Genomic DNA, 16,189 nt, shown 5'->3' with positions numbered 1-16,189 from the left:
CACCCTTAGCCTCAGCCACTTTTCGTCATCCCATTTTTTTGGTTAATTAAGGTCAGGCACAACAGCTACTCACAGTTTCAGATTACCTGCAGTGGATTGGCAAAGTTCACTCCACCGATATGACACTGGCCCCCAAAAGAATCCAATTGAACACGTCTAGTTACACACTTTATGCAGATCGCAAGTTTTATAAGTCCCAATTGGAAAATTTATAAAATGAAGGCTCTGGCTTGCTTCTATGAATGAAGTAAACCAATTTGGTTGTGCATACAACCAGAAGACTTAAAAAGTGAAAAACAAGTTAGGCAGTGCATAGAACCAAAATTGTAAGAAAGAGTCCAAAAAGGAGAATTGGCTTTAAGGATGTACCTATTGACAAAATGAAGTAATGTCTCGCATCTTCCAAACTGTGCATCGCAACAAGTGCAAGGGGAACCACAAAATGGAGAGATGCCTTCTCATGTACATGCCACCCAAAGAGAAAACCACATGTATAAGCATAGGCTACAAATCTAGAGATCATCCCTGGCTGAGGCTTTTTCCATGCCTTAACCAGACAAGGAGATATTGTGATTAGGACCAAAAGAAATGTCACCATCGGAGTAACCTGTAATTCAGAAAATTCAAATACTTTAAAATAATAATTAGGAGAAAAATCCTGTGAACATGAGCAAATGTACTATATATCAAACAAATGGTCCACCAACCCACTAACCCTGAATGCAAAATATCAGAGCAATGGGAGCAAACCAGTTCACATTCTTTTCCACAGCAGTTTTCCAGGCCTAAGGCATACAAGGTTGAGTGTCCAGCATCAACTCATTTAGAGCAATGCCAACTCAAAACTAAGCCCAACTGATTGAACAGCAGAACAGAAAGCTGGTCCACTGTGTGGATGACTTTAATATAGGGTTTAACAATAAGATGGTCAACAACTGATTGAACAGTAAGACATTTAAGTCCATCTGATGCTCAATATAGAAAAATTAAACAGGATTACCCGAGGAAGCACAGTAAAAGGGGAGGACTCCCCTACTAGACCACCGGTAAATGAAGCTGTTGGTGCCTGGATCTTGAACCCCAGTTTTGCAAGCAAGAACGCGAGCACTTTGTCCAAAATAATGTAAAATACCCAGAAATTGGGAGCCCAATATGCATGGCAGAGTCCCCTGCCAAATGGAAACATGCGGCCAATGACTTGATGAATCTGCAAGAAAGACAATAAATCAATATTCAATGGTGTCCAAGGAGAATGATTAAAGTGGGAGCAATGTTTTCAGGTGTCAGTCTACAAGAGATAATCTCCAGCTGAGAAGACAGTAAAGAGACTCTGCAATATTACTCCTGCCCGCAACAGTGAGTGAATGAGACAAACAATAACAAAAACAACCAAAAAGCCTTTCTACCAACTAAATGGGGTCGGCCACATAGAAATCTCCAGCTGAGAAGACAGTAAAGAGACTCTGCAATATTACTCCCGCATGCAACAGTGAGTGGATGAGACAAACAACAGCAAAAACAACCAAAAAGTCTTTGTACCAACTAAATGGGGTCGGCTGCATAGACTCTTGCCTTCCAATTAGCTGTTTGAGGCCATATTAGATACAAGGCCTAAGTTATGCATATACTTTCTCACCACTTCTATTTAGGTTATCTTAGGTCAGCCCCTAGTTCTTCTACTTCCTTCAATCTAGATTAAATCACTTCTCTATATAGGGGCATTTAAAGACCTCCAGTGAAAATGGTCGTGCCACCTCAATTGATTCTCACAACTAATTATTTAACAAAGCTAAACCCCAAATTATCTATAGTATGATCATTCCTTATCTTATGCTTCCCAATTTTGCCATTCATCCATCTCGGCATCCTCATTTCCACTACACTGAATTTATCTATATGATATTTCTTAACATCCCAAACTTTGCACTATACATCATATCTGGTCGCAGAACCATCCTATATAATTTTCGTTTGAGCTTAAAATGACTACATTGATCACACAAGACACCGGACACACATCTCCACTTCATCCACCCTAAATCTTTGGCAAATATCATCCTCTGTATCACTTTTTTCATTTATGATTGAACCAAGGTACCTAAAATAATCACTTTGTGGAATCTCTTCATCAACTTTCACCACCTCATAATACATCCGATCAGGACCAAAGTTACATACTAAATATTCCACCTTTGTATTACTTAGTTTAAAGCCTTTTGATTCCAAAGTTGCTCTCCAAAAGTCTAACTTGGCATTAATCCCTACTTACGTCTCATCTATCAAAAAATATCATCAGCAAAAAGCATGCATCAAGGAACTTCTTCTTGAATGTGATGTGAATAAGGGTTCACCCCCTCGCTGAAACCCTAAGGAAGCCCCCAAGGCCACTCCAAAATGGTGCACCTAGGGCTGGCTGAACACTCCAAGAGGGGTATTTTGGTCAATTTCAGCCCTCAATATCCGCTGGAATTAATTTTCAGAACTTTATTCTTAATTTTCAGAGTTGTTTTGTTTAGAGTTAGTTTGATTTGTGAATTGAGTTCTTGAGTTCTTAGGAGTCTTTCTTTAAAGAATGACTCTTATAAGTCTGATTATTTGAATAAGAATTGATTAAGGATTATGGCCTTGTTAAGGAGGCCACTGTTGAGTCAAGAATAAGAGTTATTCTTCAAGATCAGCACCTTCTTCAAACTTCTAGCACCCTTCTTCCAGTTTCCAGCAACTTCAAGAATTTACAGCAGCTCCCAACTAAGTACAGCAGGCAGCCATCCCCTCCCTTCACCTCCCAAACCCATCGCACCCCTCCCAAGCCCCTTCTCCTTCTTGTGCAGGCCCTAGAAATCCCTCCCTCTCATCACAGCTCCTCCCCAACCCTCCCCTCGCCCATGCAGGCATTCCCTAGCTCCCAACCTTCCTTGCAGGAGCAAGGAAACCCTCCCCCCAGCCCCTCCCAACCTTGCGGCACCCTTCCTCCCCCCTTTCTTTACCTCTTGGCCCCTCTCTTTCTCTACTGAAACGCAGCAAAACAAAAAAAAGGAAAGAAAGAAAGATTGCCCAAGATCCTCACAACCCTATCCCATCCCATCCCACAAGTTAACTATTTCCCCTCCAAAGTTTCCACCATTTAGGGTTTATTAAAACCATAACTTTTCCCTATCACCCCATAGGATCCCCAATTTGTTTTCTAGCCTTTCTGTCTAGTTCCCATCTAGATCAAAGCAACCCATATCTTCCCTAAGAATTTCCCACCAATTTGCTATCAAACCATATCCCTAATAAGAGCTTTCAACAACTTTCTTAGAGACCCATAGGCATCCCTTGATATTTTTAAAATTATTTTATGGAAAATTTGGGCAAATCATCCTAGGAGCCTTAACCCTAAAATTGGGCTTCCATCAGAATGTCTTCGGCTAAAAATCATCCTTTTTTTTTTGGGTGGTGAAATTTGCTTAAAAGTCATCCATTATAATTTATAAATAAATATGGGCTTAAAAGCTTATCCTCGATATAGCCCAACTATAATCGGAAATTCACCACCTTATTTCCGACAATTCTTACACTTGTCACAGAACCATTATACATATCTTTAACTATGTCTAAAACTCTACATATTTACTTGCAACATTTCTTTTCTCTAGTTCTTGCCAAATTAATGCTCTAGGGACTCCATTATAAACTCTTTCTAAGTCAATAAAGACCACACGGGGGATCTTTCCTACACTCTCTATACATTTTCATACGTCTCCTAATAAGGTAAATAGCATCCATTGTAGATCTTCCTAGCATGAAACCAACTTGGTTCTCAATAGTAGTGGTCTTTGTATTAAATAGATTTCAACTACTCTCTCCAATAATTTCACAGCATGACTCATCTGTTTTATGCCTCCATGGTTAGGGTATTTTTCATCTGGACCCCCTGAGGTTTGGTCCATGTCACTTTTAGTCCAAAAAAAGTTCTTCTTTGCATCTGGCTCCCCTGTGATTTTGAGAAATGATAAAATAAGGACATATCATAATTTTGATGACCAAAATGCCCTTATGGTGCAACGGTCAAGATTGTATCTATATATGCCATTTTAATCTAATGGCTCACATTAAAAAGACAAATTTTAATTACAAGTATAATCTTTTCATTTTATATTCAAGGGTTTTAAGATTTCAAATTTACAAAATTATGCCCAAAATATCAAGCGTCAAACTAATACGGGCAAGCAGGAACGCAATACAAATTTACTTTTGAGGAATTACAATAACAATATGAATTTGTGATTCCACACTTTACCTAGTTTCAGCTGTGTTCCAGGGGCACCCATAAGCAATATCTGACTGATTTTAACAGAAATACACAACCTAGAACCATTAATCAGAAAGATAGATCTTCTCCAGCAAATCGACCGTATTCACCTTCAAAATCTTTGCAGCTTCGTATAGCGATCGCCTTGCAAGACTTCACCGTGATCTCGACTAGGTCAGCGTTAGTGACGCCTGAGGCATTGTTACCAAAGAAACTGACATGTAAAGGACCTGCTTCAAATGGTCGGTAAGCACCTGTGGACGGAAAGGTGATCCACTCAGATGGAGAGGTTAGGGTTTCAGGGGTTGACCAATATTTACTATGGGCTTCAACAGTGAGGTACTCTGGTGGACTGAGGAAGGCTAACAAAGCAGCGGTGAAGACTGAGAAGAAGATGACAAGGATTTCGAGATTGAGTTCCTGGGAAATCTCGGACATCCAATGGGGGAAAAAATCTTAAACGATCCAATCTGGGTGGAGTATCTTGGGAGAAAAATTGCTTGAGTTGTGGTTTCAAGAGGTCATAGGCTATCTTGAGATACTGTATTTGATCCATGGAGATCATATCGACGGTAGCTTCGGCACCAGCTGGTAAGCCATCTACGGTTAGTTTAGCGCTTGATATTTCGGGCATAATTTTGTAAATTTGAAATCTTAAAACCCTTGAATATAAAATGAAAAGATTATACTTGTAATTATAATTTGTCTTTTTAATATGAACCGTTAGATCGAAATGGCATATATAGATACAATCTTGACCGTCGCACCATAAGGGCATTTTGGTCATCAATTATGATATGTCCTTATTTTATCATTTCTCAAAATCACAGGGGAGCCAGATGCAAAGAAGAACTTTTTTTGGACTAAAAGTGACATGGACCAAACCTCAGGGGGTCCAGATGAAAAATACCCCCATGGTTATTACAGCTTTGAATATTTCCTTTATGTTTGTGAATTGGGACCACAGTGTCCTCTATTCATCTAGCAATCCTTGTGTTCATAATTTTATTAGACAACTTGGTCAGTCAAGCTAACCCATAGGTTCCTATACTCTTCTATGCTTCTATTGGAATTTCATCAGGACCTGTGCTTTGCCTACTTTCATCCTCATTGAAGCTTCTTTTACTTTGGACATCGAAATTTTTCGTATATATATTTGAAAATTGGTGTCATGGCAACTGGTGTAATCAACCAAATCACAGATACCTGAAGTATGTTCGTTTAGACAAACCTAACAGCAAATTTTATCCCTTAGATAAACTTTAACCACTGAACTAAAGCTAATGGATTAACAATAAGATGCCATCCTATAAATTCATCAAGTGGGAGGCCTATTTGTACCTAAGGAAGCTCTATCTAGTCCTCTAAATTTGTAAAGGCAAAATCATAATTTTTCTTTTTGGGCCTTAGTAGAGGATTACATTCTTAGAAATTAGAATGTTAGGAAATATGTATATGCCCTTTATACATATGTATGAACTAAAAAAGGCAACAAGCAAGAATGACAAAGAAACCTCTCTTTTTGTATGCAAGGAGAAATCAAATAAAGATGAAACAACATTTTATTTCTTTGAAGGAACATACCCTAAGCAGCACCTATGCTTTCACTCTTGTAATAATCTTTTTTCTCTACTACACCTATGATAACCCCTAGGATCCTAACCAAAAACCCTACTTGTAGGCCCGAGGACCCAAGGATCCAGTAGAAGGAAGTTGTGGGCCATCCAACTTGAGACAATTGAATTAGCATTAGAATCAATGGACCTGGATGGTGAAGATCTTGATCTTGTCACTTTGTTAGAATTTGGAAGAAGATCTTACTCAAACCCAGATGGATTGGGAAGGTGGATCTCTAGCTCACGAGTGTCAAAATTAGGAGGTGCCCAGGTTCAGGTAAGAACCCTTGGAATGATCCCCAGGCTTGTGCATATGTCCAGGGCAACCCTGGACGGATGGCCACCTCGTTATTGCAAAATGACAGGGGTGGTTGGTCGGGGGAGGGTGGTTGCCAACCTACCGCTCCGTATGGGCAGTTAGTCAGACAACACAGAGTATTTTGGGGGTTTTAGCCTCTAAAGCCCCTATTTAATGGTGCTAAACCCTTATTTCGGATTATTTTACTCTTAGACGGTAGAGAAACTCGGAGCAAGTCAAAGAGTTTGTAAAAATGTGGAAGGCAGCGATATTCACAATGGAAATCATAAATCTTCTTTGGGTTCGTGATCTTGAAGGCAAGATGTCCATCCTTTCTATTTGTTTTCCTACTCTTCATTATTTTCTAAAGAGATGGATTAAGGGAACTATGTTAGGGGATTAAGATCTGATTGGGAAACCTTTCTGTTCCATCAATCCTAATTGGATCCGGCAGGAGGGATGAGATTCACATCCTTCCCAACTGTTGTTCTTCCCAGAATAGGATCTCTGGTCTTCAAATTGGATAAATATTTTGAATTAGTTGTTATTTGTTAGTGTTTGGTTGTGATTGAATATGCCTTAAGGACGAAATCCATGCCTAAGATCAACCTAGAACCCTCTTGAGGATCAGGGATCAAAAGGATGACTTTCAATGCTAGGTGTTGTTCATGCACCTAGGAGGTCAACTGGCCTCTATAGGATGGACCAACCGCCCCTCCTGCTATGTTGGTTTTGGGGCTTTTTCTTGGTTAGTTTGATTTCAAACCCTAATCTATCTATATAAACATGTCTTTAGGAGTTCTAGTAGCTTGCTAGCTCACTTGATTGAGAAGTTTGAGATCATTTTAAAGGATTTGGACAACTAGTTAGGTAAGGGAAACGATGCTCACATATTGGGTTAAGATGCTTGACTTTATTTTGCTCTCTTTTATATGCCAGTAATGTTTTGTAGTGATAACATGTTGTTTAGAACATACATGCATGGGATTTATTCTGGGAATATGATTTAACATGTTGTTCTATTTATTTTTTTTATTATATATAAGTATGATGGGGCTGGTTGTTAATGTAGATGCATCCATATTGTTATCTATCAGGGGTTGTGGTTTAGGCCATTACCCTTGGTACCTCTTGCATGTCATATAGATTGTATGTTGAATATTATAATTGTCTAGATGCATAGCTAGGAACCTTATAATGTGTTTGTTATCCATTCGGCATGGGCATTGAAGCCGATTGACCCGTGACAGCAGCAGACATGATTGTGGGCATTCAACAGAAGGTTAAGAACTGTGAGGAGAGAGTCCTACCAACGTGTCATTCATGATAGGCTTGTATATGGTAGGAGAAAGGCTCATAGGGCACCCAACAGACGGTTGAGAACGGTGAGGGGACATGAGAGGCGTTCAACATACCATATGTGGATGACCATAAGGTTACGGGGTGCTAATCTAACAAGGCATGTGGCATGAGGATTAGTATTCCTAGACTTGGAAAGGATACCAGACCAACAAAATATGTGGCATGAGGAAGGGTATTTTGAAGCTGAGTGACATGACAAGTAGATGACTTTTGCATTGGGCTAGGTATTTCCTTAACACGCGCCAATCTCAAACCAACTATCATGGTTTGGATATGATAGACCTACTTCCTATTTACCTTGGTTGTGGTGAGAGAGTGGTGACCTAACCCTTGGACCCTAGTCAACGCCCAACAGATTGTTGAGAGCTGTGAGGGGTTAATGTGAGTGTAAACCTACCCAGAAGGGGTTGGTGGTATCTTAATGCATATTACCTAAATAAAGACTAGCATAATTAGTTTACTAGATGCATTCCATATGTCATTGCATACTTTATTCGGACATTCATGCTATTTTTATGCGAGACTTGTTTATCTCGCGAGTTCTGTGGAACTCGTCCCCTTAGGGAAACATTTCAGAGTTGGTAGCAAGTTATGATGACGCAATCGTGCAAGAGTTCTCAGTATTGGTAGAGGCATACTAGACACCTGTCGTGGATGAATACAAGCCGCATTATAGTTCATGTGCATGTATGGAGTGTTCCTATGCCACTCAGCAGTTTTGATAGGTTTTATTAAAGGACATAATTAATTACATTTAAGCATTTCATTCCTTTTTAATGACATTTATTATTTTGTTCTTGATTATGGTATTGCGTTGATTATTTTGATTGTGGTACGCAACCTGATCTTGTGACTGTGGATCACACCCATGGGTAGTTGGGTGGAGTGTAACAACAACAACAAGAAGAAGCCTTGTCCCAACTAAATGGGGTTGGCTGCTTGGATTCTTGCCTTCCAATCAGCTCTGTTTGAGGCCATACTATACAAGGCCAAAGCTATGCATATCCTTTCTCACCACTTCCCTTGAGGTTATCTTAGGTCGGCCCGTATTCTTCAATCTTTTTGCTCCACTCATTTGATTTTTTCCAATCTTTTCTGCATCTAATTCTTATAGACATATTTTATCCCTCGTGCAGTCTTTATTGCTAATCTTATTGTTAAGCCCGCAATCTAGTTTAACAATGGCTATTCCCTCACCCACAACAGCCCTCAGTTAATCCAAAAAAAAAACAGCAAGCACAGAATAGAGTTGGTTTAGGATAATGAGAATATTGTTCTTTATTAATCACTGAACTCAAGAACACAAATACTTAATATCATAACCAGCAGTCGGTTTACCTTCTACAGCTACCCAAGGCCAGCAGCTCTCGCCCTGCAAGGTCTACATTGCAATTTCCCTGATAATATTTAAAGCTATCTAACTTGCTACCCTTCTCCAATATTAGTAATAAATAATTTCCTAAATCAGTCCCCTAATCGGATTCGCAGAATCCCTTTCCAATTCAGTATTATTTTTATTCTAGAACAATAATCCTTGTCTCAGATCTGGTTTCCTTCTCCTATTGCTGCACATAAGATCCCTTGCTTCTCTTTCTATGCTTGCAAGTATACGCTCGCGATGCAAGGGGCCTATCACTTATCAGTATTTCTCACTTATGATTAATTTACAAGCACAGTATCCCACTGAAGAAAGAAAGTGTAGGGAGGAAGAAGGGAAAGACAGGAAAGGCCCAAATGGCGACTGCTACTATGCATGTTGAATTACAAGTTTCAGAACACTTTATTGAGAAAAAACTAAGGCAATTAAACATTTGTTTAGTGCTAGGAGGTGGCATTCACATTTGCAAGAAACAGAAAAATGAAATCTAATTGATGAACAGATTGTAACCTACTTTTATTTTTCCTCACTCGAATCATGCCGGTGAACAGCTGGAATCCATTGAAGGGCTTAATGTTGTTTTCACATCAATGCAGCTAAGTGTGCCACAGCTTAAAATGGTAGGCTCCATTAAATTAATTGGGGACAGAATTGTCAAGTTTCATATGTATTTTTGATGAATAATGCCACTGGGGCACAAGCATTGACTCTAGGTTTCAGATAACCTTCCTAATTGCTCGCTCTTTGACACTACAAAAAGAAATGATAAAACATTAACATGAACTCCACTCAGCAAAACATGGTTTATTACATTCAATCATTGAGGTGGAGACACCAACCAAAACTGTATTACAAGCATTTCACTCAATGCTGTCTGCATGATAAAAGCCAAGGAAATCCCATCCTTTTTGGAGATTTAACATTATCAGTCACTTGCACTCCACAAAGATCATTTGAAAAACCTCATCGACAACAATCCAGATGATCTTAATTTCCCGTTGGACATGGTTCCATCTTTGAAAGTAGAGGATTCTCCCTCAAAAAGATTGACAACAGATTGGTTTGAAATTATGAAGATTATTACCAGTTAGGTAGATTTCTAAATTACATCCATGGAGGTCAATGAAAAAATATGGATAGGTGGAAGTCTAGCAACAACTTCAGATGACACCTACAGAGGTGTCATTCATGACCCAAGAGAAAAAAGGGGAGGGTTTTGAAAATAGAGACTAAGGACAAACTTCAAGGCATCATAAAAGTCCATGACTTGACCAATGAGGACCATAAAAGAAAGTATCTACCGAAGGATGGTTTCACAACAAAAAGGTTCCAGGGACAGTACCTAAAAGTGTATTTTGGTTAGTTTATTTGGTTTACTTCATCCCATCTATATCACCTAAAATCCCTAATGAGCACTGTGTCCATGAAGCCTTTTAGGCGTGCCATTTTCTCCCTGATACTAGCAGAAAAAACCATCACCAAAAAGCACTGTTATCTTCCAATCTATATAATAGTTCCTGGATGACAGGATGCTGAAACTCATTTCATTCCTTGATCAGTCATTTCCTATAGCCACCATCTCCTTATTCCAATTTTATACTCACAAACTCCTGTCCTCAAACTTGGAATCAATTCAAGACGTTTTTTTTTTTTTTTTTTTTGCATTATCAGTAAAATTCATCTGACATCACTTGGACTTCCAAATACACAGGTAACTTTCCCTATAGAGTTTGTCAAGTTGTTATACTGCGTGATGAACCATCTCCCTGATCTCACTTCCTAAAACAAGTTTTCATAACGTTGACCACTACCTGCAGCTAGTCAACCCCTTCCCACGTTACATTCTTCTGAAGCACAGCAGCTGTGAGTATGTTGGTTTTCAGTAACAAAGCAGATTATCTGAAAAAAGATGCAGGCTTCAACCTCCAATTCACAGATTTGCTCAAGCACCAATTATCCCACTACCAACATTGTGACAGATCAGGAGCTTTACAGACGGGAAAAAAAAACAATTCTGTCAAGCCACAATTCTGAAGAGATGGAAAGTACTTTCTGAAATCCTTTGCCACAAACAAACAAACCACACAAAGTAAACAATCAAACACTTACTTCAACGGTCACAAAATTCTAATTTCAAAAATTTTTTTTTTTTTGGTTGGTAAATCTAATTTCAAATTTGGGTGACTTGACAAAAACAACCAGCAACACCAATCAACTTTATTTGAGACAGCCCCCAAGTAACGAGTTCAAATGCAAACACTAATAACACACAGAGAATGCAGATACATAACTAAACTGCAAGCTTCAAAATCCAATTTGAATTTTCTTACTAACGAAAAGGAAAATGGAGAACAACATCATCGAGAGGAGAGAAAGAAAAGCAAAATCACCTGCCCGTGGTACAAAAACGGCCCAAACGAAACCATGAAAACGGATCCAACCACAGCACCCATCATCAAAAACTTCCCAAATCCCCTGACGAATCCGCCACGGCAATAATGCCTCAATAGGTAAACAAAAAACACGGGTGCCGCCACAGCAAACAAGTGTTTGAAGCACAACAAGACAGCAAAAAAGAAACCGCCAAGCAAATCCCTCCCTTCCTCCAAAAATGAAAGCGATATCAACAGGAACCCAAGAAGAAATCCATTGTACTGAAAATGCATGTGATCGACAATAATCAACGCCGGCGACCACACAACAAGAACCCATACTAACCTCCGCTTAATAGAGTCTAGGCGTCTGGTCAATCTATATACCCCGTAGAACAGACACAGATCAGAGACAATAACGCTGATTCTCTGAAAATAAACGACCGAATCTGCACTGTAATTTATTCCACCGTGAAGGTCTACGATCTTTGGATCGACGAGATTGGCAAAGACGGAGAGAAACCGTTCAAAGTAAGCAAAGAGAGGTGGGTAGTCGAGAGTCCATGGACTGGTCTCGTCTGAATACCATTGAGAGAAGGGAAGAGAGAAAGTGAGAGCAAGCCAGTTACGATGAACTTCGAAATCAGTGCTTCGATAAGAGGGGATTAGAAGAAGCTTAACGCATGTAGCGACGCCTGCGAACCAGGCCAGCTCTTCCAAGGCTGTGAAAGAATTTCGCTTTAAATCCTTCTCATTATGTTTTGATTCCATGGAGAACGTATCAGCAAAATTTCAGATGGTTGATCGACAACTGAGCTCTTTGATCTTCTGCAACTCTCATTTCTACAGACCAAATATTTTCGAGCGAGAAAATTCTGAACCAAAACGGCATGAATTAGAATTGGTCGTACGACTCTACGAGTCGACCGGTTCCTTATCCAGTTGAAATGGGTAGTGTTTGGCATGATTTTTATTTTGGATTTTTATCAGAATAAATAAAAAGCTTAAATGGCCATGACATTAGCTGGCTGAACGCTAAAAAAAATCCTACCATTAATTTTATTGAATTAAATCTAAACCTCTTATTAATTAAATTATATTTTTTTCGATTATTTATTGCTAACTTTTCATCATCGGCTATTTCCAATTGCCTTTTCTTTATTTACGGTCCTGCTTCTACTTTCCCTTGTTAGATTTAATCTCGTGAGTCAAACACTTAATTTATGGAAACTGATTGTATTTTTTTGTTAATTGTAACCTCTTCGTCGTCTCCTTTGTTGAGACTATGGTACCCTCATGTCGAGGTGTTGCTGGGGGCGACACGACACCCCCTGGCGACACCGACTTAACAATTTGTCGGCAATATATCGTCAACTTCTCTGCGATGTATCGCCATATCGCCGACTTTTGGTGATAAATAGGGGGATTAGGCGGATTTCACCTGAATTTCCCACTTGATTTTTTTACATTTTCTCTCTCCCTTCTCCAGAGCTTCTCTCTCTCATTTTTCAAACTTTTCACCATATTTTGGTCCGATCTTCGACATCTACGAGTACATCTTGCTTCATTATTGCCGGATATCACGTTGTTTTTGTCGATCAGGCGGTGTTTTTCACAAATTTGGGAGTTTTTTCATCAAAAGGTAACTATTCTTGGGGGCGGAAGATCACCGCTATAGAGGTGCAGTTAATGATTATCTGGAACATTGTCCGTATCAATGACATGGGATCATTATGTGAAATTGTTAGGGGACCATCACTAAAGGCAGTCTGAGTCACAAGAGTTTGATCCACCTAGGCACAATACTTGGTATTGATAGTTCGAGATTGGATGTAGGCACAACACTCTATGTATTTGTACTTTATACGGTTGGATGACTCTATGTATTTGTACTTTATACGGTTGGATGATTCTATATATTTGTACAATGAAATGTAGACTTTAGATGATTTGGTTTTTATGAGTTTTTAGATTTTTAGTTTCGGGGCTTTGGTCCGCATACAGTAGGACATGGGTCAATTAAGAACATTAGCTTAGGTGATGTTTTAGGTCAAAATAACACTCCCAATATGTTTATTAGCCTCAAATTAGGCTACACGTCAACTTTCAGGTCAAAATGACCTGAAATACCCTTCGAAACAAATCGAACCCCAACCAAAAGTCGCCCGACTTTTGGCGACATGTCGCCCGTGTCGCCGTGTCGCCAGGGTCCGACACAGCGATGCAGGCCGACATGTTGAACCTTGGTTGAGACATAGAAGCTTGAAGCCATCTCGATAGATAGGGCAGAAGGAAGAATCGTCAGCTCTAGCTCGGCAATGATGGGTACTGTAACTTTTCTTCTAGTTAATTTATATTGACGATGTTGGAAAGCTCTTGCTCCTCCACAAGTAGGGAATTGACATCGGACTACCCAACAATGGAGTTGAAGTTGGACGAACCAACAATGGTCGAGCCGAGACCCTATTGCCTACAATAGAGAATGGATTGATTGGATTTGACAAGAGAGTAGCGACCATTTTCCAACCCTTGGTCTTGATTTTGGGTTGCTTGTGCTACTTGCAAATGGCATATCCCATCAAGTTTTCCCCTCCATTGTTCCTTCTCTATGTTTATCGTACAAGTTACAACGCTAGAATGGACTACAATAATTTGGCTTTTCGCATTTCTTTTAAGTTATACCAAAGAAGTGTAAAAAAATCAGTAATGAATTCGATTATAGTTTTGAAATCGATATCATTTTTTAAGTGTAAAATCACATAGGGGTTGCCAGAAATTTCATCTATAGCCTCTTTTTAAATTTCATTTACAGGTGTATCTCTATCATTTAAATTTTGATCAAAGTATGTAAGCGCTGGTGCAACCTAGAGGGGTGTGTGAATTGGTTGCAACTAATGAATTGTCCCAGTTTTTCGATTTGATTGCAATTTCAAGACAAATTGAAAATTCAAATGGAATTAAATGATGACAAACAACCACAACACAAAAATTTATAGTGGTTTGACTTTACAAGTCTATGTCCACTCCTCTTGGCCTCAAGAGAGTATTCCATAAGTGATTCTCTTTCAATACAATGGGTAGAGATCAAATCATTTACAATCTTTATTACCGGGCAAGAGCACCCTTTACAATCTTTGTTTCCCTTAGGGCAAGCGCACCCTCTTCAATCTTTGTTCATAGGCAAGAGCACCTAAAATCAATTCTAATTTACCTAGACTATAATTGAAGACAAGTAGATACAATAGATGGTCAGAGATTACCTAACAAGGGGTGTGACACTTTACCCCTTGTGTGAGTCTGATGCAATAAAAGATGTATGCCCAAATGATATAATTTGCACCACCAATAACCTTCTAATGAAAAGTCTTCAATCAGCTCAAGCTTTGCTCCAATGAGCTTGCTTAAACACCTTGGTATGTTCTTCAAGGGTGGAGTAAGGGTGAGAGGAAAAACAAGTGTTTTTTTCGTAATTTGAGAGCTTAAGAATTTTTGGGGAGTAGTTGATCAATTGTAAGGTTCAAGGTCTCAAATAGGATGAATTGGCTTATATAGATGGTCTTTGAGTGCCTTAGCCCAATCCCCAACGAATAGAAAATGGACATATTTTTAGTCTAGATTTCAGTCTAGACGAACGTCCGTCTGAATCAGACGAAGCTTCGTCTAGAAAATAGCCGTTAAGGCAAACTTTTAAAGTAGATGGACATTTGTCTGGTCAGACGATCATCCGTCTAGCTTTCAATTTCCGTTTGGCACTTTCTGACTAGACGGACGACAGTCTACAGCACAGAGTGCACAGTAATGTGCATTTAAGGACTCGATTGGGTTTTTGAGATTTTCTATCCAATCCTAAGCATCATACACTCTCCTAACATTCCCTAAGTCAGTCTAATGACATGATATGTGAATAATTGAGTGCAATTACATATGAGTGTACATGAAGTGACTTAAGTCCTAATTTGCTAAGTTTTCTTGCTTGAGCTTGAGTTGATGATCATTGATGTTCTTGAGTCTTCTTGTACTCTATTATTCATGCTCATCTTGACTTAGACTTCATGTCCATCTTGGCTTGGTCTTGGCCTTGACTTGGGCTTAGGCATTTGGCATTGAGTTGGATTTGGTCCACTTGCTCTCTTTTTACTAAACAAACACAACTCAGTATAGCCAATAGTAATTCATGTTTGTTATCATCAAAACTAATGGAAGCTAATGTGGTAATGCTGACATGGCATTTCCCAACAATAAGTACCCCATATTTTGCATTATACATAATCTACCATCCTATTTTCCCCATAGGGAAAGGAAGAAGATATGGAATGTGTGAAATCCCTCACGAACCCTAACCCGAAAGTCTATGCTATAAGTCCGAAGACCCAAAGTCAAGGAAGAAGATAGTTGTGGACTCTCTCATTTGAACCCATTGGGTCTGACCTAGAACCAATGGAAGTTGATAATGAAAATCCCATTATGGAAACCCTGACTGACTTTTATAGAAGATGTAGTTTGAATGAAGATGAACTTGGGAGATGGACTTTGAGTACAATGTTGACACATTCAGAAGGTCCTACACAATCAGGTAAGACCCTTTCTTAAGTTGGAAGAGGAACCAAGTGTCACATCCACCCAACCGGTACCCTATCTGGCATACCCAAGTGTGTGATCCACAGCCCCGAAGATCAAGTATTGAGGAAATCATCCTCCCACATAGGCAATAACATAATCATGAACATATATAATCAATGTGTAAATATTATAAATAAAAGATCCAAATAAGGAAATGAATGACAGTATAATTAGAGTGCGGAAAAATGATACCAGATGTAAACATAAAAAAGGAGTAGAGTGAGGTGGAATCTCACTTCACAGTTACAG

The 16,189-nt window shown here is 39.2% G+C and overlaps 1 protein-coding gene across 1 annotated transcript in view; it reads right to left on the bottom strand.

The window, feature by feature from the left end:
- LOC149029096 (ALG6, ALG8 glycosyltransferase family) overlaps nucleotides 1-12,248 on the bottom strand; it is a 31,874-nt gene extending 19,626 nt beyond the window's left edge. The window contains exons 1-3 of the mRNA XM_089140378.1: nucleotides 11,339-12,248; nucleotides 1,001-1,207; nucleotides 370-607 (exon numbers count right to left, since the gene is read on the bottom strand). Coding sequence (XP_088996504.1) covers nucleotides 370-607; nucleotides 1,001-1,207; nucleotides 11,339-12,091 — 1,198 coding nt within the window. The 5' untranslated portion in view covers nucleotides 12,092-12,248. The remainder of the gene's footprint in view (nucleotides 1-369; nucleotides 608-1,000; nucleotides 1,208-11,338) is intronic.
- Nucleotides 12,249-16,189: the final 3,941 nt, after the last annotated feature.

The sequence above is a fragment of the Hakea prostrata genome, chromosome 1, assembly GCF_041222555.1.
Source record: "Hakea prostrata isolate BN-2017 chromosome 1, UWA_Hpros_2, whole genome shotgun sequence".
NCBI lineage: Eukaryota > Viridiplantae > Streptophyta > Magnoliopsida > Proteales > Proteaceae > Hakea > Hakea prostrata.
The sequence above is the reverse complement of the archived record's forward strand: the minus strand, read 5'-3'. Positions and strand labels throughout refer to the sequence as shown.